Genomic DNA, 24,297 nt, shown 5'->3' with positions numbered 1-24,297 from the left:
TCTCATTAAAATTTACAAAATTCTTACAGAGCTTGACTGGCTAGATGCATGAAGATGCTTCCTCTGGCTAAGGATTCTAGAACTAAGGGTGACAGCCTCAGTATAAAGGGTTGGCCATTTTGGACTGATGAGGAGAAATATCTCCACAATGGGTGTAGAATCTTTGGAATTCTCTATCCTAGAGGGCTGTGGGGTCTCTGTCATTGACTTCACTCAAGGCAGAGTATTAAGGGAATCAAGAGATACGGGGATAGTGCAGGAAAACAGCACTCAGGTGGAGGATCAACCATGATAATGAATGGCAGAGCAGACATAAGGGGCTTACTCCTGATGAAGTGTCTTTCACCTGAAGCGGTAACTCTGTTTCTCCTCCCACAGATACTGCCTGACCTGCTGAGTATTTCCAGCATTTTCTGCTTGTATTCGTTTATTATTGTCACTTGTACCGAGATACAGTGGAAAAACTTGTCTTGCATACCATTCGTACAGATCATTTCGTTACACAATGCACTGAGGTAGTACAGGGTAAAAACAATAATGGAATACAGAGTAAAGTGTCACAGCTACAGGGAAGTGCATTGCAGGTAGACAGTAAGGTGCAAGGTCAAACAAGGTAGATTGTGAGATCAAGAGTCCGTCTCATTGTATAAGGGAACCATTCAATAGTCTTATCACAGTGGGATAGAAGCTGTCCTTGAGCCTGATGGTATGTGCCCTCAGGCTCCTGTATCTTCTGAATGAAAAACACGATGATGCTGGAGGAACTCAGCAGGCCAGGCAGCACTTGTGGAGAAAAGAAGGCGGTCAACATTTCGGGTCAGGACCCTTCTTCAGGACTGAAGATAGGAAAAGGGGAAGCCCAGTATATAGGAGGGAAAAGCAGAGCAGTGATAGGTGGACAAAAGAGGGGAGGTGGGGTGGGCACAGGGTGATGATAGGTAGATGCAGGTAAGAGATAGTGATAGGCAGGTGCAGGGGAGGAGGGGAGATCAGGTCCACTGGGGGATGGGTCAAAGGTAAGGAGAGAGGGAGAACGGGAAGAAGAGAAGATGCATGGTGGTGGGAGGGGAGTGGGAATTACCTGAAGTGGCAGAATTCGATATTCATGCTGTTAGGCTGCAGTCCTGAAGAAGGGTCCTGACCTGAAACATTGACCGCCTGCTTTTCTCCACGGATGCTGCCTGGCCTGCTGAGTTCCTCCAGCATCATCATGTTTTTCATCCAGATTCCAGCAGCTGCAGTCCTTGGTTTCTCCTGTATTTTCTATTTTAGATTTCAAGCATCTGCAGTTACTTTGATTTTCTCCTGCACCTACTTATATAAGTAAACTGGGAGCCTCTTAGGTTTCAGAATGGTTGACAAATAACTTTTTTTTCTCCACTGCCCTACCCCAGAACCTCACAACGAGTCCACGCCCTATGGACTAGTTTACTCAGTTTAACTCTTCAAAGGCCAGTCTACATTTTATTCCACGACATTTCATTGAACTGTAGACTGTAGGTGGAGAAGATGAAGTGGGCAAGTCCCACTGGGACAAGCCAGACAACTGTGGGTATGTGGTGCTGTGGGTCAAAATCTTTTTTGGGATATATATCTGGAGCTGAAGTATCTCAAGAAGCAAATAAAGTTCTACTCTATTCCACAGTCAGAGACTTTTCCCCAGGGTGACAATGGCTAACTCGAGGGGACATAATTTTAAGGTGAATAAGGGGGATGTCAGGGGTAAGTTTTTTACACAGAGAGTGGTGGGTGTGTGGAACGCACTGCTGGCAGAGGTTGTGGGGACAGATACATTAGGGACATTTAAGACACTCTTAGACAGACACATGAATGATAGAGAAATGGAGGGCTATGTGGGAGGGAAGGGTTAGATAGATCTTAGAGCAGGATAAAATGTCGGCACAACATTGTGGGCCAAAGGGCCTGTACTGTGCTGTACTGTTCTATGGTCTAATTTCTAGTGCAGCAGTGAGGCAGCAGCTTTATTGAATGTGCACTCAAAATATTTAACACCAGCAGCTGCAAAGACAAGAATTGGACATTGATGAAGAGTACTGTTTATAGTTATCACCAAAGCTTTTCCTCAATTTGTACTTTGCTCATTATGTTTCTTTCTGCTCTAACCCATCTCTGGAAGTGATCACAGATAGTCTCACCAGATTTTTGTATCACTGGACAGCTGGAATTTTAACTCCAGGGAATTGTTGGTGAGTTTTGAATCTAAGACTAGGTCAGGATGGTGGCACTGGACAGCAGAATCCGTGGGCGATCAGCCGTGACTGGTGCGTTCAGGCTGGCCAGTTCGGAGTTGTGAAACCTCTTGGAATGAGGCACTCACATCTGTCATAGAGTCATACAGCAGGGGAACAGGCCCTTCAGCCCATTGAGTCCATGCTGACCATCAAGCACCCATTGACACAAATCCCCCACTAATCCCATTTTATTCTCCGCACATTCCCCTCAACTCCTCCCAGATTCTGCCACTCACCTACACACCGGGGGTAGTTTTCACTTAACCTTACCCACCTGCACGTCTATGGGATGTAGGTGCGAGGGGCACTGGGAGGGAGAGAATCAGGAGAGCGTGCAAACTCCAGACGGACGGCACCGGGGGTCCGGACTGGACTCCAGTAGTTGGAGCTATGAAGGCAGCAGCTCTGCTGGTTGAACCACTACTAACTGCGCCTTTGCGCTGGATGGAGATCAGATGAGGCACTGCTTCCAGTATCTTGTCGAGGTGTTGCCCCTCTATCGTATTCTGAGGATGACTTGTGATAGGGCCTTACAGCACAGAAGGAAACTACGGGACTGTGGGCAGTATTCGTCCTCCTCAGAGCTCTGCAAATGTTTCCTTTCAAAACATTTGCCCAATACTTTTCTGAAAGGTACAATCGAATCCCCATCCACCAGATCCTCCTCACTCCCCCTTTGTTTCACGGAAGCAAGCTGTACCCTTCACGTATAAAACTGAAACGTGGGTTCGGGGGTAGCAAAGTGTGTGGAAATCGGGCTCCGGCGATTTGATCTGGAGCACGGTGCTTCTCCCTGTTATCCCCACCACAAGCTGCGGCAGGACGTTGAAATAAAGCGTTACAGAAAAAGGAAGACTATTTCCCAACTGCAATCCCCTTTGAGTTATGCACATTCCCCACTTCGTCTTCAAAAGTTCCATTTACAATAAGGTAGATAAGTCGCTTCAAGCTAATGCTAAATCTAATGACGTCTTAAAATTAGCCTCTTGCATATTTCGCGGGTGCTGGGTGATATTTGAAATATTAATCTTGTTAATAATCGGATTTTATTATAGTGCTCGACTAACGCGGATGCAAAGCTTCATGATGATATGCACAGTGCTTCGGCAGGATACTGTGGACGTACATTTATCATTCTATCACACATTTTTGTGGTTAAAACAGTACAGTAATGTACTCCGGCGTTTGCAAAATGAGCCTCGCTGTGCGCTCAGTGCATGTGGAATGTCGCGCTTGTAACATTAATCGTAATTAAAATGTGAAAATGACCGAAGTAAATATCCCAAGTGACCACGTTGCCTAGGTCTTAATGTATAGATCAGCATTTTTCAGGCATATCAATTATGCACCAACTTGGGCACCCGTTATAGCAAAGCCCGGAGCAACTTTGCAATGTATTTATGTTTAAAGCAATCGGCAAACAAAACGCGCGCTTTTGCACCAGGTGCATGATTGTGCATCATTTTTAATTTGACGTTTCTCTGGCCGGCACGGATAGAAGAAAGAGTAAAATTTCAGTTTTGCAAAGGAAGATAAAAGGTGTGCAAAAACAGACTTGGAAAAACAGACGGGATAGCACAAACACCAGCGGCGACGGCCGCTGCCGCTACCCTGTCACTCATTCTGGGTGACGCAGAGGCTAACCAATGGGTATTTGAACCTGCTTCCGGACGGTCTCGCCTCATCCAATCACCGTGAGGTAAAGGCGGGCTCTTACTGGAAGCTGGCGGAGAGAGCGAGCTGTGTGCAGTCAGTGTAACCGAGTCGGTGCACTTGATGCAGACGTGAGGCGGCTCAATCAGATGTGTGTGTTCAGAGAAGCAGAAATAGGTTTTAACTTTTAAAGCGTATAAATAAATATACATTTAAAATCACATTGCAAAAAAATGCAGAGAGAGAAATATTTGCCAGAACTGATGGCAGAGAAAGATACTCTGGATCCATCTTTTGTTCATGCTACGCGTCTGCTGTCGGAAGGTAAGTTGTGCTGTCGGGAATGAACATTTTCGGATAAGGAAAGGTTTGGCTGTTGCATTGATTGATATAATAGAATCAACACCGCTTGTAAATAAAAGCAAACAACCCTCCCTCTGGGTGATCTACAAACTAGTGGCGGTTCTTTTATATTTATTGGCGCTCGGAGTTCTGCTATGATGTGTGTTTGGGTTGGTGGGGCTCACAAATCATCCTGTACGTAATTCGGTTGAATTGTTCCGGCATCAATTGTAGCAGCTGTTGCTGCTGTTAAAGTGAGCTCTCCTGGCTCAAAGGGGCTGCGAATAGCGGCCAGCTGTTAGCACTGCGTGTGTAGTTAGACACACTGATGGGAGTCATCATTGATATATAGTTAATGCGTGCATGTATTTGTAGGTATGTGTGTCTGGGTATATGCATGCGTAACTATAGATGAACCTGCACCTATGTGCGTGTCTGTATATATCTATAAAATCTCTCTGGACGCTTGTGCATTTGCATGTATGTCCATATATAATCTACATGTGCATGTGTTCCTATGTATAGAATGCCTCTGTGTACATTTGTGACTGCACATGAATTATGCCAGTGATACACACAGACATGCACGTGCGCCTGTATGTCTCGGATTGTGCGTCTAACACACACCCCACCTGTACAATTCCAAGCTTTCCACCATCTGTGTTCATGCTCTCTGAAGGAAGACGGTGGGTTTCGTTGCTGCGAGTGCATTGCACCCTCTTGGGTTTTTTTTTGCTTCCCTCCCGTTGCCGTGTGCGTAGCGTTAGATGCCTTGAAACGCTGACGAGCGCAGCCCCCGGTCGCCGGGGCTGGCTGGTGCGCTCGGTCAGGACGGTGGGGTCCCCGAGCGCTGGAGTCCTGTTTCCCTGCTATAGAGGGCAGCCGCGCCACGCTCAAGCAAGGCTGGAGCGGTCAGCGTCAGACATCAAAGGCAAGCTCCCCACAAGCGATGCATGTTGAATCTCTGACCAGACTCCTCCTCCAGTTGCATGGTTGTTGCAAACTCACTTCGGGCATTTCCAGGGCGTCTGCCGGACGGATTAAAGGACATAGACTCTTCCCGCAGGATGAATTCCTGGAGAGCAGGTAGCGCTGTGGATGCATCCCACACCGGCCAAAATTGGCAGTCTGTTCACAGCGGAGGGTAGCGATGGATTGGGGCTCATTTCTGGGGCGTTCTGTCCGATGAATAAAACTGTGGTTGGGGACGTACATCAGTTGTGTAAACGGGACTTGGCAAACAAAAAGACTCAAAAATTGATGCCAGCACAGAGAAACCTGTAAGAGGAGGAATAGACGGGAGCTCAATTATTAAGCTGTTTTGTACTGGCAGTCTGCCTGGTCTCAACTATATTAAAGCGCTGTCTGTTGGTGCGTGTTTGTGTTTGCCTTTGTCTTCTCAGAACGTAGGGGGGTATTGCATTTTAAGACAGTCGCAATATTGGAACGCGCTCTTCTTCCTAATTGCATCTTGAATATCGTTGCGAATGCAAGGAATATTTATTTCTAGTTTTAGATGTATTAGGTTAAAAAAAAAGAATTACTGCAAAGATTTTTCTAATGCAAGGCCATTAAAAAGCAATGTTGGCAATGGTACAGAAAGATGAAATCGCTTTGCTTGTGATAGGATTGTATATTGGACCGGAATAAGAGAAAGTAAAAACATTTTCTCTTGTGATGTGATAGCTGTCTGTGTATAGTCAATGTGTGTGTGTGAGAGAAAGTATTCGCAAAGTTACAGGTAAACATATTTCAGTTGTTTTCAGTGTGCTTTCATTTTTTTAATCATTCAAATGTCTTATGATGGAAAATAAAACAAAACTGGAAATCCAGAATAAAATTAAAAAATACTGGAAATACTCAACAGCTGTGGAGAGAGAAACTTAGTTAACATCTTGGGTTGACCTGAAACACCAACTCTGTTTCTCTTTATTCAGGTGCTGCCTGACCTGCTGAGTGTTTCCTGCATTTTCTGTTTTTTTTATCTCGCGTTATTGTATTCGGGAAGCTTGTCGAAATCCTGATGCCTAGTGGAGTTGAAATAAAGTGGGCTGGGACAGTGAATGGATGACACTTGTTATTTATCCAGCTGCTACTTATGGACAGAGTTCCTGTGAGATTTTGGACTGGAACCCATCGTAGAAGCCAGAACAGCTTGGGGTTGCTTGGGATCACAAGATGTTTGGGATGCTTGTGAACAGCAGAAGGCAATAGTGAGTCTCTTCAGCCAATCATTAATGAGGCACACAGCCCAAACCAGAAAGGTCCACATTGAGAACCTATTTCCCATTTAACTGTTTATCTGCTGCCTGCACTACTTCTTAATAAGAATGATTGTCAAAGCTTTTCCTATTGCAACATCCAGGCAACAAATGGATATGGTGCTTGGTGCTTCAGTGATTTCGTTATTTGCTTTGTATATTCTAGACTAGACAAAGGTTTTCAGGAATAATATTCTAAGAATAAGGCAGAAACTGTTTTTGACTATTTGAGGTGTTGTGCACCATTCTAGTCTCTGTCACGGAAAAGATGTGGATTTAGGGGAGAGACGCAGGGAAGATTCACAAGAATAGTTTCAGAACATAGAGCTTCACTTTCAGGGGTGACTGAAGAGGCTTCCAGCAGAAGGGGGAAGGCTGACTGAGAGTCTCTAATGTTACAAAGGAGTTGGATGGAGTAGCAATAGAGAAGTTCCCTCTCACTTGAGGTGACCAGAACTCGGGCTGATAAAAATAACGTAGTCATTCATAAATCCACTGGGGATGTCAGAGGAAACTAGCTGGAGGGCGCAGAATGTGCTTAGTACATGAAGGAATGTGGGCAATATATTTCAGGAAAAGCCAGGGAAGTTTATGAGGTAGAAAGGAACTGAGGAATATGTTGGTAGGGATAAAATGGAGTGGGAGGATGAATGTAGGGTGTAAGCACAACTGCAGGATGTCCTACGCAGACCGTGGAGCTTGTCATTTGTTGATATTTAGTTAATGTTTTCATTTTGTAATGATAAGTAAAGCTCCCTCGCAGAGCACCCAGTCTGTCTGTTACCTGCATGCACTTTGCCCTTAATGTTGCATGTTATCCATATTCACTTTTGAGCTGAGAAGCCGGTTATTACCCCAACTGGTCGGTGCAAGTTCTGCACTCTGTAAAATGAATTAGTTCCATCACTACACAGGAGGTCAAGTGATCTCTGACCTGGCTGTCATCCATATATGAATGTAAATGCATTTGTCTGTAACAGATGGACTCGGGCTATCCTGTATCAGTAACGTTTCCATAACAGGTGAATGAGCTGGAGGAGTGAGATGCACTGCAGTCTCTTTACAGGACGCTCGCTCTCTGTATCGCTCTCTCTATCTCTCTCGCGCTCTCTCTCTCGCTCTCGTGCTGTCTTGCACACTCTGTCTATCTCTCTCTCGCTCTCTCTATCTCTCTCTCTGTCGCGCTCTCTCTGTGGTCTGAGCTGTGTCAGTGAGCCTGAGGGTGACTGGCACCTGCCACTCAATGCTATCCCCTCTTACCCATGAGGCAGGAAATTGTGTATGTTCCAGTCCAGACACAGAACCTACCGTGGCACTCTCTGGAAGGGGCTGCCGCCTCAGGTGATGATCTTTGCTTGAGACTTTAAACCTTTTTAGGTTAATTTAAATGACCCCACGGCACTACTATGAAAGAAGAACCGCAGAGTTGTTCTGGCCAATGTTTATCCTTCAGTCAGTGTCACTGGGGAAAAGATTGAAGATCAACATTGCACTGCTGTTTGTGGGATTGCTGCATTGCAACATTGACTATGCTTCAGTAGAACTTAGCTGGCTTTGGGAGATTCAGGACTTCTGTAAGGCACAATAAATGTCCATGTGTACACTGGAAATCACTTCCTAGGTACAGAGTATTAGCTACAAAGCAAGAGCAAATAGCGTACATGCTGGAAATCTGAAATAAAGCGGAAAACTTGACAACACTGATTATCTGAAAGTAACGAACTCGGTGGTGAGGCAGGAAGGCAGCGCCTTGGCAGAAGGTGAGGTGCTATTCCTTGAGCTAACGTTGTGCTCTGTTGGAACAGTGTAGGAAGCTGAGAGCAAAGAGTGGGCATGATTTGATTTGATTTCTTTATTAGTCACGTACATCGAAACACAGTCTTTTGCGCAGTGTTCTGGGGGCAGCCCGCAAGTGTCGCTGCGCTTCCGGTGCCAACACAGCACGCCCACAACTTCCTAACCCGTACGTCTTTGGCATATGGGAGGAAACTGGAGCACCCGGAGGAAACCCACGCAGACACTGGGAGAACGTACAAGCTCCTTACAGACAGCGGCCGGAATTGAACCCAGGTTGCTGGTGCTGTAATAGCGGTATGCTAACTGCTACACTACCGTGCGTGCCTTCGTAAGACAGAGAATTAAAGGGAAAGTTGGTTGGAAGCTCAGGGTTGTGCTTACAGAGTGAATGGTGATGCTCAGGAAAGTGTTTGACCTCCAAGATATAATGTCATGAGCATGTCCTCATTCATACCTTTTTTAATTTCAGTTTTGCTTTTGCTGTAATAGGCTGTCTTGAGTCCATGGTACGTTGCTGTGGGAGAAGATTGTTCTACTCAAGTCTGTTCCACCTTTCAGTTATATCACAGTTGACCAAACCTTGCCTCCATTTCCTGGTCTTGTTCCACTCTTGCCTCCCAAAAAAAACAGTGGGTCCAACAACTGCGCTCTTTTGGCGAAAGGTTTTGAATTTTCACAACACATTTATTAAAAGAAATCGTACTTGAATTCTTGTCAGAAATGCCGAGCTCCAATTTTAAAATTGGCCGCCACTTGTTCTGTATTTATTGAGTAGAGTTTCTGAACTTCTACCCCATCGTTAGAAGATAGTACAGTACAGGCCCTTCAGCCTACCATATCTGTGCTGACCGTAATGACAATCCAAACTAATCCCATGTATCTGCACATAATCTGTACACCTCTCTTCCCTGCATGTTCATGTGTCTGTCTAAATGCCTCTTAAACATTGCTATCATATCTGCTTCTACCACCTCCCCTGGGCGGAACATTCCAGGCACCTACCACTCTCTGTGTATTTAAAAAAAAACTTGCCTTGCAAATCTCCTTTAAACTTTCCCCTTCTCACCTTAAACATATGCTCTCTACTTCAAACCTGGCCTAAGTATAGTTTTATACAGCTGCGACATGACTTCCCAACTTTTATACTCAGTGTCCCGACCGATGAAGGCAAGTATGCCTGCCAGATTCTGGGACTTCTGTGCTGCCACTTTCAGAGAGCTATGGACTTTCACCCCAAGATCCCTCTACATCAATGCTCTTAAGGATCCTGCCACTTACTTACACTTTTCTCTTGCATTTGATCTCTGAAAATGCAACGCTTCACACTTGTCTGAATTAAACTCCCATCTGTCATTTCTCTGGCCAAGTTTGCTGCTGCTGTATCCTTCGACAACCTTCCTTGATATTCACAACTCCACCAATCTTCGTGTCATCTGCAAACTAACTAAACCCACCACCTATATATTTATCTAAGTCACTAATATACTGTATATCGCAAATAACAAAGGTCCAAGAACTGATCCTTGCAGAACACTACAAGTCACAGACGTCCGGTCAGAAAAGCGCTCCTCCACCACTAACTACCCTTTGTCTTCTAAGACCAAGTCAATTTTTAGATCCAATTTACCAACTTACCATGGATCCAATGTGACTTAATCTTCTGGATCAGCCTACCATGGGAACCTTGTAAAATGCTTTACTATAGTTTACTTAGACAACATCCACTGCCCTATCCTCATCAGTCGTCGTCTTCATTTCCTCATAAAACTCAATCAAATTCGTGAACTAGGACCTCCCCTGCAAAAAGCCATGCTGACTATCCCTCCTAATAAGTCCATGATTTTCTAAATGTGAGTAAATACTGTCCCTAAGAATCTTCTCCACTCCAAGGGAGCCCCAGTCAATATTAGAGAAGTCAAAACCACCCACTACGATAAGCCTGTTGTTTTTGCATCTTTCCATGATCTGCTTGCACATCTGTTCCTCTACTTCCCGCTGACTATTGGCAGGCCTATAACGTAAACCCATCATGGTGACTGCACCTTTCTTATTCCTCAGTTCTATCCATATGGCCTCGCTGGATGAGCCCTCCAAGATGTCCTCTCTTAGTGCAGCTGTGACATTCTCCCTAGTCAGTGATGCGACTCCACCACCTCGTTTACATTCCTCTCTGTCGTGTCTGAAACATCTATGTCCTGGAATGCTCAGTTGCCAATCCTGCTCTACTCTCAACCAAGTTTCTGTGATGGCTATAATATCGTAGTTCCATGTAATAATCTCGCTCTAAGCTCATCTGCCTTACTCATTATACTCCTTGCTTTAAAATAAATACACTTAAGATAATCAGATACTTTCCTCATTTTAATCGCTTCAGTTAGATGCTGTCCAACCTCATCCTCACCTCAGCTCCATTCCTTTCACCAAGCAGGTCATATTTATTCAATTTGTCCTGGTAATTTGACCCTAGAAGGCATGATATAATTGTGGTCAGTCTCTGCTCTGTTCCTTCCATTCATAATGTATATGATGCATGGAGATTTATTTAAAAGGATTACATTTAATGAAGTTGATTCATCCCACCAAAGAGGCAGCCTTGGGGAACAGTAAATTAAACTTAAATAGTTTCAGTGAAAATTCAGCCAAGTCCTTATTTGTTTTTCTTAACACCGTGCAAGAATTTTTCTGGATGTCAGAACGTATATTATTTTTGCTGACAGCAATCAAAATTCAGTGTGTTAGAATTACCTTAGAACAACTGTGACTTTTTTTGTAATCATGAGTTATTACTTTATTATTGTGATTTTTAAATTTTTTTATCACTTAATGACCATGCTAAGATATCCTATCATTTACAACCACCCAATGAGGGGTGGATTGTTATTTTAATATTTTATCTAAAGGACAGCAACATTTGACAATGCAGCGCTGCTGGGGAGCCCCACTAAATTGGTTTATTATTGTCACATGTACTGAGGTACGGTGGAAAAACTTTGTTTTGCATGCCACCCTTACGGATCATTTCATCACATCAGTGCATTGAGGTAATACAAGGGAAAAACAATAACAGAATGCAGAATAAAGTGTTACAGTTACAGAGAAAGTGCAGTGCAGGTAGACAGTAAGGTGCAAGGCCATAACGAGGTAGATTGTGAGGTCAAGAGTCCATTTTATCGTATTGGGGAACTGTTCAATAATCTTATAACAGCAGAATAGAAGCTGTCCTTGAGCCTGGTGGTATGTGCTTTCAGGCTTTTGTATCTTCTGCCTGATTAGAGTGAGGGGGAGAAGAGAGAATGTGTGGGGTGGGAGGGGTCTTTGATTATGTTCGGGTGTGCAGTGTGTTCAGTTGAGATGGAAGCCCCAGATCTTCTGACTCAGAGGCAGCGACAGAGCCAGAGGTGTTCTTGACTGACAAAGTGAGATGTCTTTCCAGTTGTTTCACTTGTTGCAAGAGCACTCACCACCAAGTGGCCCTCTGGCTCACTGCTGTTGTTGTTGCCTCTGAGTTAGAAGATTTAGAGCTTCCATCTCACCTGAACACACCACAGTGTGGCTCCCAGCAGTGCTGCATTGTCAGATGTGATGTCCTTTAGACAAAATGTTAAAATGAATCCACCCCTCATTGGATGGTTGTAAATGATAGGATATGGTAGTTAAGTTTCTGGACTTGTATCCAGATGCCCATCTATTAATCCAGAGACACGAGTTCATATTCCACCGTAGAAATTCAGAAGTTTCTATTAATTAACTCTGACATAAAATTCATAGCCCACATCAGTAATGATAAGCATGAAAACACTAGGTTGTCATAAAACTGTGTAGTTCAGTAGCATGCTGCAGGAAAGGATATCTGCCACCCTTGACTGGTCCAGCCTATCTCATCTTCCACATGGGATGCTGTGGTGAAGGGACACCACGTTTCTCCAGAAAGGTGAATTACACGTGCATATCTCTGACTGTTTTCAGATGAGAAACTCGTGCTGCTTGCCATGTCGTTGTGATTATATGAGTAGACTGGGCAAGAAAAGTAATGTAGGAATCATAAAATAAGGTCAGGTGCTGACCATCATTTGACAACTGCACTCCTAGGCCCACTATACAAAGGACACAACTCCCATTCTGAGAATACCTCACTCACCCTTCCCTGAACCAACTCTGATAATTGCCGTTTAATTAGTGGTGTTTCTCTCTGTACTTGGCTGTATTTCTGCCTGAAGTGTTCCCACTGCAAGAAAGTTTGTGACTTTGAGCCTAATTCCCCCTTCCATCATAAACTGAAATTGCAGGTTTTAAGCCATGCCAGTAGTTGCCTCATTCCTGCATTATCTTATCCCTATTTTTAATGTGTCAGAAAGGATTCAACTGGGTACTAATGTCAGTCAGTGAGGATTAGTGGAGGAAGATCTATTTAGAATTACAGCTTGATGCTTTGTCAGTAATTATTACATTGTTTATTTAATATCGTCATCTTATAATTGGTTTAGGCTCAGACAGTGCTGATAAACCATGTAATTTGTTTCCTTGGTTCTAGATTATTTTATCTTTTATTACTGTTGACACAAATCTCCTTGGATGAATAGGTGAAATGAATTTATGGTTGTATTCATGTTGCAAAGCACAGTCAGTGCCAAGTGTCAGGCTGATGCAGTGGTAGCAGCCCAGTTAATAGGTAGTTAGTTTCAGCCCCACACCACAGACTTAAGCACGTAATTTAGGCTGATGCTTCAGGATGTGATTTTCAAAAGATATTCAATCATTCTGCAGCTATGCTTTGAATTCCCCTTGCAGCTCTTCAGCACTGTTAGAACCAAGTCAGTGCAGTATCTGAAATACCACATTTTATTCCTTCCCTTTTTAGGATTTTCTAAATTTTGATGATTTAGAACCCACAAATGATGCTTGCTGTTAATTTTAAATTAATTACTGCATTTCAGTTATTGAGCATTCCAAGGAGATCTCAGAGTGCTCTCAGAAAGGAAGCAGCTTCCACTGAGCAACAGTTTTCAATGAGGAAACTACAGATGTAGAGGAGGAGTGAGCCATGCCAATCCTCCTCTGGGATCAGGGATGACCTGCTTTGACTCCAGTTTGGTAGGTTCTGTGGTGGGTGATCAGGCCAATGTGGGACCCACAGATGGAGCAGGAGGTGCTTGGCAGAGTGGCCAGGGGTGATGAGCTGGTTTTGCCATTTAACCTGGGTTCCTGTGTTCTTAAGGCACATGGACTCGAGGTGCCACCCTGAATGTCCTTCTCTGAGCAGTCATGGGCCAGAGATTCCCAGGGGTCAGTGGGGATGTCGCAATTTTTCAAAGAGGCTTCGAGGAGATCCCAAGGACTTTTCGCTGCCTCGGTAAAACAGCCAGCATAATCAGAGACCTCACCCCTCCTGGACATCCTGTCTTTTCTCCGTCCTATTAGGCAGAAGATACAAAAGCCTGAAAGATCGTACCACCAGACTCAAGGACAGCTTCTATCCTGCTGTTATAAGACTATTGAATGGTTCCCTAGTATGATAAGATGGACTGTTGACCTCACAATCTACCTTGTTATGACCTTGCACCTTATTGCCTACCTGCACTGCACTTTCTCTGTAGCTGTCACACTTTATACTATACTCTTGTTATTGTTTTACCTTGTACTACCTCAGTGCACCGTGTAATGAATTGATCTGCATGAACAGTGTACCGGAAATGTTTTCCACTGTACCTCAGTACTTGTGACAAAAAAATTTCCAATTCCAGGCAGACAGAGGAAAAGACTCTTGAGTCTTTCCTCTGTCTGCCTGGCATCTCTTCCAATGACAGGGCTGGCAATGGGCTGGCAATAGACTGTCTGATTCAGGAGACTGGTGTTGGGCACATGAACGATATGGCCTGCCCCACAAAGCCAGCAGAGTGTAATTGGGCTACTAATGCTGAGGATGTTAGTCGGGGGAGGACACCGATCTTGGGTTTTCGTATTCTGTCGGTGGATTTGGAGGATTTTGCAGAGACAGTGTTGGTGGTCTCTCTGCAACGCCTTGAGGCGGCTGCTGGAGGTGGTCTGTATTTCATAAGAGACTGGGATCACTCCTGCCCAGTAGACCATGAGTTTTGTTCCAGGTCTGAGGTCTTCATCTTCAAACGCCCTTTTCCTCAGCTGGTCATTGAAGGTGATGCTGATTGTGTGATCTACAAGACGTTGTAACAGGCATAAGATACAGTGTAAATTAAGAAAGACACCAGTCCGATGAGTGCTGTATACAGGGTATGTAATACAGAGGGGAAATCAATATTCTCCAGTTGCTGGAAATCTTAAATAAAAACAGAAAATGCTGGAAACACTAAGCAAGTCAGGCCACCAATGTAGGAAGGACTTCTCCAGTTAAATGTAAGGTCTTCGACCTGAAACTTTAACCCCGTTTCTCTCTCCACAGATGTTGCCTGACACGTCGAGTGTTTCCAGCATTTTCTGTTTTATATATGGCTAACGCGAGGGGGCATAATTTTAAGGTGATTGGAGGAAGGTATGGGGGGATGTCAGAGGTACATTTATTACACAGAGAGTGGTGGGTGTGTGGAATGCACTGCCTGCAGAGGTTGTGGGGCAGATACATTAGGGAAATTTAAGAGACTCTTAGATAGACACATGAATGATAGAGAAATGGAGGGCTATGTGGGAAGGAAGGGTTAGATAGGTCTTAGAGCAGGATAAAATGTGGCACAACATTGTGGGCTGAAGGGCCTGTACTGTGCTATAAGGTTCTATATATTACAGAGCATTTTATTTAGTAATGCAAAAAACAGCCCTTCATGTATGTGTACGGTGTGCTGGGGATTGTCAAGTGTTTCTTAACTATATGATTCGCAAGATTACAAATGATCAAAAAATAATGACATGTTGAGCTCAAGTGTTAAATTGTGAATGTAAAGCAGTATTTGAGGTACCATAAATGTTCACCAATGCATGTTTCTTATTTGTAAAAATTGATGAGCTATATTGATTTAATTGAACGTATACAGGAAGCATCCTCAATGCAAATACATTGCAATGCTTGCATGCTTCAGATAACAGGAGCTAAGAATAATAGCTAGGAGTAAGTACCATAGGCAGGTGATAGAGAAGGGAAGGGTTCAGACAGGCTTGAGATGTGTCTATTTTAACGCAAGGAGTATTGTGAACAAGGCGGATGAGCTTAGAGCTTGGATCGATACTTGGAGCTATGATGTGTTGGCCATTACGGAGACTTGGATGGCTCCGGGGCTGGAATGGTTGATTCAAGTGCCAGGTTTTAGATGTTTCAGGAAGGACAGGGAGGGAGGCAAAAGAGGTGGGGGAGTGGCACTGTGATCAGAGATAGTGTCACGGCTGCAGAAAAGGTGGACGTTGTGAAGGGATTGTCTACAGAGTCTCTGTGGGTGGAGGTTAGGAACAGGAAGGAGTCGATAACTTTACTGGGTATTTTTTATAGGCCGCACAATAGTGACAGGGTTATTGAGGAGCAGATAGGGAAGCAGATCTTAGAAAGGTGTGAGAATAACAGAGTTGTTGTGATGGGGATTTTAATTTCCCAAACGTCGATTGGCATCTCCAGACAGTGAGGGGTTTAGATGGGGTGGAGTTTGTTAGGTGTGTTCAGGAAGGGTTCTTGACACAGTATGTAGATAGACCTACAAGAGGAGAGGCTGTGCTTGATTTGATATAGGGAAATGAACCTGGTCAGGTGTCAGATCTCTCAGTGGGTGAACAGTTTGGTGATAGTAATCATAATTCTATCTCCTTTACGTTAGCACTGGAGAGAGATAGGAACAGACAGGTTAGAAAGGCATTTACTTGGAGTAAGGGGAATTATGAGGCTCTCAGGCAGGAAATTGGAAGATTAAATTGGGAACAGATGTTCTCTGGGAAAAGTACGGAAGGTACGTGGCAAATATTCAGGGGGTATTTGTGTGGAGTTCTGCATAGACATGTTCCGATGAGACGGGAGTCACGAGAGGATACAGGAACCGTGGTGTACGAAGGCTATGATAAATCTAGTCAAAAGGAAAAGAAAAGCATACAAAAGGTACAGAGAGCTAGGTAATGTTAGAGATCTGGACGAGTACAAGGCTAAAAGGAAGGAACTTAAGGAGATTAGGAGAGCCAGAAGGGGACATGAGAAGGCCTTGGCGGGCAGGATTAAGGAAAACCCCAAGGCGTTCTACAAGTATGTGAAGAGTAAGAAGATGAGATGCGAAAGGATAGGGCCTATCAAGTGCAGCAGTGGGAAAGTGTGTGTGGATCCAGAAGAAATAGCGGAGGTACTTAATGAATACTTTATGTCAGTATTCACCATGGAAAAAGATCTGGGGGATTGTAGTGGGGACTTGCAGCGGCCTGAAAAGCTTGAGCATTTAGATATTAGAAAAGAGGTGGTGCTGAAACTTTTGGAAAGCATCAAGTTAGATAAGTCACCAGGACCAGATGAGATGTACCCCAGGTTGCTGTGGGAGGTGAGGGAGGAGATTGCGGAGCCTCTGACGATGATCTTTGCATCGTCAATGGAGATGGGAGAGGTTCAGGAAGATTGGAGGGTTGCGGATGTTGTTCCCTTATTCAAGAATGGGAGTAGGGATAGCCAGGGAATTATAGACCTGTGAGTCTTACCTCAGTGGTTGGTAAGCTGATGAGAAGATCCTGAGAGGCAGGATTTATGAACATTTGGAGAGGTATAATATGATTAGGAATAGTCAGCATGGCTTTGTCAAGGTCAGATCCTGCCTTACGAGCCTGATTGAATTTTTTGAGGATGTGTCTAAGCACATCGATGAAGGGAGGGTAGTAGATGTAGTGTATATGGATTTCAGCAAGGCGTTTGATAAGGTACCCCATGCAAGGCTTATGGAGAAGGTGAGGAGACATGGGATCCAGGGGGACATTGCAGTGTGGATCCAGAACTGGCTGGCCCACAGAAGGCAAAGAGTGGTTGTTGAAGGGTCATATTCTAAGTGGAGGTCGGTGACCAGTGGTGTACCTCAGGGATCTGTACTGGGACCCTTACACTTTGTGATTTTTTATAAATGACCTGGATGAGGAAGTGGAGGGGTGGGTTAGTAAGTTTGCGGATAGTTTGGAGGGCTGTCAGAGGTTACAGAGGGACATAGGATGCAAAGTTGGGCTGAGAAGTGGCAGATGCAGTTCAACCCAGATAAATGTGAAGTGGTTCATTTTGGTGGGTCAAATATGTTGGTGGAATATAGTATTAATGGTAGGACTCTTGGCAGTGTGGAGGATCAGAGGGATCTTGGGGTCCGAGTCCATAGGATGCTCAAAGCGGCTGCGCAGGTTGACTCTGTGGTTAAGAAGGCATACGGTGTATTGTCCTTCATCAATCGGGGAATTGAATTTAGGAGACGGGAGGTATTGTTGCAGCTATGTAGGTCCCTGGTCAGACCCCACTTGGAGTATTGTGCTCAATTCTGGTCGCCCCACTTCGGGAAAGATGTGGAAGCCATAGAGAGGGTGCAGAGGAGATTTACAAGGATGCTGCCTGGAATGCAGAGCATTCTTTATGAAAGCAGGCTGAGGGAACTCGGTCTTTTCTCCTTGGAGCGACGGAGGATGGGGGGGACCTGATAGAGGTGTATAAGATGATGAGAGGTATTGATCGGGTAGATAGAAGCTTTTCCCCAGGGCTGAAATGGTGGCCACAAGAGGACATAGGTTTAAGGTGCTGGGGAGTAGATATAGAGGAGATGTCAGGGGTAAGTTTTTTACTCAGAGAGTGGTGAGTGTGTGGAATGGGCTGCCGGAAACGGTGGTGGAGGCGGATACGATAGGGTCTTTTAAGAGACTGTTGGATAGGTACATGGAGATGAGAAAAATAGAGGGCTATAAGTAAGCCTAGTAATTTCTAGGGTAGGGACATGTTCAGCACAGCTTTGTGGGCCGAAGGGCCTGAATTGTGCTGTAGTTTTTCTATGTTTCTAACAGAGGATGGCCTGTCTCATAATGCTCAATGCTCATCTGAGTCCTGCACTGAAGTTTGGTGGGCAGGTGGAGGGAGATCCTGTCTGCACATCTCCAATCCATGAAGACAAAGAATGTCCCAAGTAGACTATGATTACTATGTGCAACAATAGCAATTTGCATTTATGTTGTGAACATAGTAAAATGTTACATGGAGCTTTACAAGAGCATTATCAATTAAAATTTGACAGCAAGTCACTTAAGCAGACATTAGGGATATGGCGATAAGATTGGGGGGAGAGAGGTGTCAAGGAATGTCTTAAGGGGGAGAGCGAGGGGTTTCCAGAGTTTAGGGGCTCAGTAGCTGAAGGCATGGCTGCCACTGGTGGAATGACGGGAAGCTGAGTGCTCTAGCGGGCCGCAGTAGGAGGAGTGCAGAGACCTCTGGGAGAGGCAAGGCAGAGGGTGTTACAGCTGGGGGTAGAACCAGAGGGATTTGGAAGCCAGCATGAAAATATCAAAGCCAAGGTGTTGCTGGGCTGAAAGTGAACGTTGATCTGCACACATAGGGCTAGTGGGTGAACAGGTCCTGGAACAAGGTAGAGAAGGAGCAGCAGAGCTCTGGGTGAGTTCAAGTCCGTGCATTGGAATGGTGAAATGTGGAGGTATCTGATCCAGTGGAGCAAAGTGATTGTGTTCAGAGTTACACAGCATGGAAATAGGCCCTTCGGCCCAGTGAGTCCATGCTGACCATTTACACATCCAACACCAATCCTATTTTCTCCTCCCCACATTCCCCTCAACTTACCCCCCCTCCCCCAGATTCTACCACCCACCTACACCAGGGGTTATTTACAGTGGCTAATTAACCTACCAACCCGCATGTCTTTGGGATGTGGGAGGAAACTGAAGCACCCAGAGGAAACCCATGTAGTCACAGGGAGATCATGCAAATTCCACACAAACAGTACCGAAGATAGGATTGAATCCGGGTCGCTGGAGCTGTGAGGCGGCAGCTTTACTGGCTGTCCCGTTGGGTCTGCCAGCTGGGCTTCTGATCTCAGCTGTGCTGTCTTGGGGAGGGGGTCACACAGAGAGATGCAGCAGGTTGCTTCCTAGCAGCTGGCTAACGGGCTTTATCAGTGAAGATGTGGATCTCCGGTTGGTCAATTAGAGAAAGAAGATGCAGGCTGCGTGTAGAACACAGCGCATTATGGACACTGGCCTTCCCTCCTTGGACTGTCTCTACCTCTCGCTGTCTTGGTGAAGCAGCCAGCATAATCAAAGACCCCACCCACCTGGGTCATTCTCTCTTCTCTCCTCTTCCATCGGGTAGAAGATACAGGAGCCTGAGGGCACATACCACCAGACTTAAGGACAGCTTCTACCCCACTGTGATAAGATTATTGAACAGTCCCTTATACAATAAGATGGACTCTAACCTCACGATCTACCTTGTTGTGACCTTGCAACTTATTACACTGTACTTTCTCTGTAGCTGAGACACTTTACTCTGTACTGTTATTGTTTTTACCTGTACTACATCAATGCACTCTGTACTAACTCAATGTAACTGCATTGTGTAATTAATTGACCTGTATGATCAGTTTGTAAGACAAGCTTTTCACTGTACCTTGGTACAAGTGACAATAATATACCAATACCAGTGAGCAGAGCTTGATTAGAAAAAGCATGATCATTTTCTGTTTTCCAAGAAATTTGTGTACATGAGCTAATAAAAACAAAATGCTAGAAACTCTCAGCAGGTCGGGCAGCATCTATTTGAAAGAGAAACAGAGATAATGTTTCATGTTGATCCCATTTCTCCTCCCACAGATGCAGCCTTACCCCCTGAAATATTTCCAGCATTTTTGGTTTTCACTTCGGATCTAGTATCTGCAGTTTTGATTTTCACTTTATCCATGTAGGCAGCTTCTTGGTCTCCTGAAATACTTGGACAGACTTTGTGAGATGAAGAATATTATAAACAAAGCCTCTTGTTGACTGTAGCAAGCTGTGGCGCTTCTTGCTAATCCCTAAACTGACTTGGACAAGAATTTTTGGTTTAGTGGAATTTCAATATCCATTCAATCCATCAAAGGCAGTATGCTTAACAGTTTTGAAAAGCTAGAGCATAAATCAATACCATACAGTGCTATTTAGAAAGTTGTGTGAAATGGATGAACTCTGGTTCAATTTTGGTACCTTTCCATATTATAACTTTCCAAAGTTATATTTTAAAGTCTTCATCAGAAAGACTTTCCTCCATTAATGTCCTGACAAGGTGTTGGGTTGGTAGACAAGCAAATTTTGTTGCATCAATCCAGAGGTCCTTCAGTGCTGAGGACATACTGCGCTCTCTTTCGTTAAAAGTCAAGCTTGCGCTTGGCATTCCAAGAGAACGTATAAAATCCAGAGGTAATTTTCAAAGAAGAAAAGGACTTTCTCCGAGTGGCCTAGTTAACACGAATTTCGCGACAGACCAGCTCCAGGAATAAACAATGAGTTATCTCATTGCCTATTTTCTGCCTGGGCTACTGTAAGCTTGCTGCTGGATTACATTGCAGCAGTAACAGTGGATAGTTGGATAAACATTACACAAGGATCTAAATTAACATTCAATCCTCACAGATGCTGAAAGCGAAAGGCAGCCAGGTGTGGCCTATCTTGGAAATGGACAAACACTTGTGGCCACGGTAGGCAGTTGCACATGCTCTCATTGGAGCACTGCATTTACTTAGCACCCTTCACAGCCGCAGTACATCCCAAAGTACTTTACAGCCAATGAAATTCTTATAAAGTGTAGTCACACAGTTAACCATTCCTTGTTTGACCAAACACGGTGGGCTGTGTGACCTCTGAAGCCTGCTCCACCAGTCAATGTCATGGTTGACTTTTGACCTCAAATCCAGCTTCCTACTCAGTCCCCATGTTCCTTCATTCTCTTCCTGTCTGAAAATGTATTTGTCTCAGAAAACAAACTGCTGGGAGAACTCAGTGGGTCAAGCAGTACCTGTGGAGGCAAAGTGACCATCCCTTTGTTTCTACAGATGCTGCCTGACCTGCTGAGTTCCTCCAGCATTTTGGTTTCTGAGACAGATTGCAGCATCTGCAATATCGTGTCTCCGTATATCTATCTCAGTCTGAACGTACTCACGGACTAAGTCTGGTCACTCCTCTGCCAAAGGGAATGCCGAAGATTTGCAACACTCAGAATGGAGAGATTTCTCTCAGTGGCTGACCCTTCATCCAGAGCCTCTAGTTGTGGCCTCTCACCTTCTACTGGGTCAATAATTTTTACGTGTCAAGATCTGAACCTGGGAAAGGGCTCAGTGGACCCTTAGGGTCTTTGAGAGATGCAGCAAGGAAACAGGCCCTTTGGCCCATCAGGTCTATGTACACCAGCAACCAACAATTCTTAGACTATCCTAACCCATTCTATTCTCCCCACACACCCAAGATTCTACCACTCAGCTGCACACTAGGGGTAATTTACAGCAGCTAATTAACCTACCAGCTTACACATCTTTGGGATCTAAGTGTAAGAAGTGCCAGTCTCAGGCCGGAGTAAACCAAACAACAACAATTTGCATGCATACCCTTCCTTCACCATCATAAAGTGCCTCAAGGTACCTCTCCAAAGCATGAAAAATAAAATTTGACACTAAGCCGTGAAATAGATTATTAGCTGAAGCAGCCACATGTTCGGTCCAGTAGGTAACTTAGAAGAAATGTCTCTTATAAGAAATGGGCGGCACGGTAGTGTAGCGGTTAGTGTAATGCTATTACAGCGCCAGAGACCCGGGTTCAATTCCCGCTGCTGTCTGTAAGGAGTTTGTATGTTCTCCTTGTGTGTGTCTGCGTGGGCTTCTTCCGGGTGCTCCGGTTTCCTCCCACATTCCAAAGATGTACAGGTCAGGAGCTGTGGGCATCCTATGTTGGCACCGGAAGCGTGGCGACACTTGAGGGCTGCCCCCAGCACATTTTCAGTAATGCAAAAAAAGGTGCATTTCACTGTGTGTTTCAATGTACATGTGACTAATAAATAAATACCTTATTGCATCGCAGAAGGAGGCCATTCAGCCCATTGGGTCATGTTGGCTCCCATCAGAGCAACCTCATCAGTCTCCTTCCCCTTTTTTCTCCTGCGACTTACTCTTTCTCAGTCGCCCATCACCTGCCCTTGGATCCTTTTGCTTCTTGGGTGCACAAAAGGGTCATTTGCAGTAGCCAGTTAACCTACCAGCGCATCAAGAGAGGGAGGAAGTTCTGGGGGTTAGAGCTGAGGCAGCTGAAGGCATAGCCACCAATAGTAAAGAGATGAAAATCGATGAGAAGATGCTTGGGTTCATCAGGCAGAGTCGGCTTGAGCCAAAGAGACAAGGAATGGAGCTGAAATTGTAACCGAGCAGTAGGAGTAAGTGCTTTTTCATGTCATAAACCATTACACCTGCAAGTACAGACCGCGGTTTGATGCATGGGGCAGCGGTGTGGCGAGTGTGTGCTTGCTGACTTTCTGGACCACTGAGACAAGGCGAAAGAAGGGAGACGACCACCAGTGGTAACACGGCGCATGTTCTCTGCCAGTTGACTCCCTGCTGGAGACAATGGGATTGATCTAATTAAAGGATAGGCAAATTCAGAAAGCCAAATTAGTTTGTCTTCACACTGTTTAAAAACCTTGTTGATTTCATGACCAGCTTCGTTTCAAAAATTATTGCCAACTGTAATCTAAATACTAACTGTGCACCTTCTTGCTGACAGCAAACTAATTGCCTGCTCGAAACGAAGTGTTTACTGCAAGCTGAGGGTCTAACTGAAAGGCTGTCATATTGATGTTTTCTCTTCTGTGAATGTTAATTGTATTAACACAGTTGATTAAAATGAGTACAGTTGTAATGTTTGTGTCTGACTTCATCTTTGAATAACTCTGTCAAAAGGAATTAGCACATTTCACTTGAGTCGTACTGTAATTTTATATCAATTAGCTTGGAGCAGAGCTTACTACATTACGTGGTTTGGGTATATAAAGTAGGGAATTGGCATTATACAAACCTTATGTGTATGATAGAAATTTGATCCTTCATATTCAAGGGATGAAAACATGTTCCAATAGCTCTAATCTGGGTTCATTACAAATGCCTTCTGCCATCTATACTCAAAGCCCTGTAACAAGACATACACAATGGGAAAACAGGTTCCTCCGCATACTTGCTTCAGGTTGGTGTTTGTGCTGCATGTAACCTTCCTCTCACTCTTTCTCAACTAATCGTTATCTTCTAATCCTTCCCTGTGTACTTCTGTGGCCTTTCCATAAACACATCCACACCATTCACCTCAGCTACTCCATACGTAGGTGGTTTGTAACTTTCTAATCAGCCTGTAAGTAAAACAAAACTTTCTCTTGAATTCCTTTTTGAATCATGGTCATAGCATCATTAAGGCAGAGGCAGAGTCATTTCAGCCCACTAAGACCTTGCCAGATCTTTAATCAGTCCAGTCTCTCTCATTCCTCCTTCCTTACCACGTCGCCCTCCCCTATACGTTACTTCCCATCAGATGGCTATCCAGCCACCCATTTGAAAATCCTGATTGACTGCTTCCACCGAGCTCATAGGCAGTGAATTGCAGATCATTTTCTGTCCTCTACACAGGGAAAGATTTCCATGCGTACTGCTATATCTTTTGCCTAACCTGTGTATCGTCTGTGTCTTCTGTCCGTTGAACCTTTCCATTTTAATGAGAACAGCGTCTCTTTCTTTATCCTGTCTAAACCCATCATGATCTTGCACACTTCTGACAGGTCTTTGCTGCGTGGAGACCAACTCCAGTATCTCTACTCCAATAGAACGTAAATAGGAGCAGTAGTAGTCCGTTCAGCTCCTCGTGCCTACCCCACCGGTCCATTATGTCATGGCTAATCTTCTACCTCAGTGCAGCTTTCCTGCACTAACCACAAATCCCTTGATCCCTTTAATATCCAAACATCTACCCACCCCTGTCTCGAATATACTCCATCTCTGTCCTGGATGGTCAACCCCTTTCTCTGGAGTTTGTAACCCCTG

General features: G+C 44.6%; 1 protein-coding gene across 2 annotated transcripts in view; it reads left to right on the top strand.

Moving 5' to 3' along the window:
* Positions 1 to 4,037: 4,037 nt before the first annotated feature.
* Positions 4,038 to 24,297, top strand: part of khdrbs2 (KH domain containing, RNA binding, signal transduction associated 2) — a 400,663-nt gene continuing 380,403 nt past the window's right edge. For both annotated transcript variants that reach the window (XM_052024890.1, XM_052024889.1), the window contains exon 1: positions 4,038 to 4,229. In XM_052024890.1, the coding sequence (XP_051880850.1) occupies positions 4,139 to 4,229 (91 nt within the window). In that variant the 5' untranslated portion in view covers positions 4,038 to 4,138. The remainder of the gene's footprint in view (positions 4,230 to 24,297) is intronic.

The sequence above is a fragment of the Pristis pectinata genome, chromosome 10 (assembly GCF_009764475.1).
Source record: "Pristis pectinata isolate sPriPec2 chromosome 10, sPriPec2.1.pri, whole genome shotgun sequence".
NCBI classification, from domain to species: domain Eukaryota; kingdom Metazoa; phylum Chordata; class Chondrichthyes; order Rhinopristiformes; family Pristidae; genus Pristis; species Pristis pectinata.
This window is presented reverse-complemented; position numbering and strand designations above follow the sequence as displayed.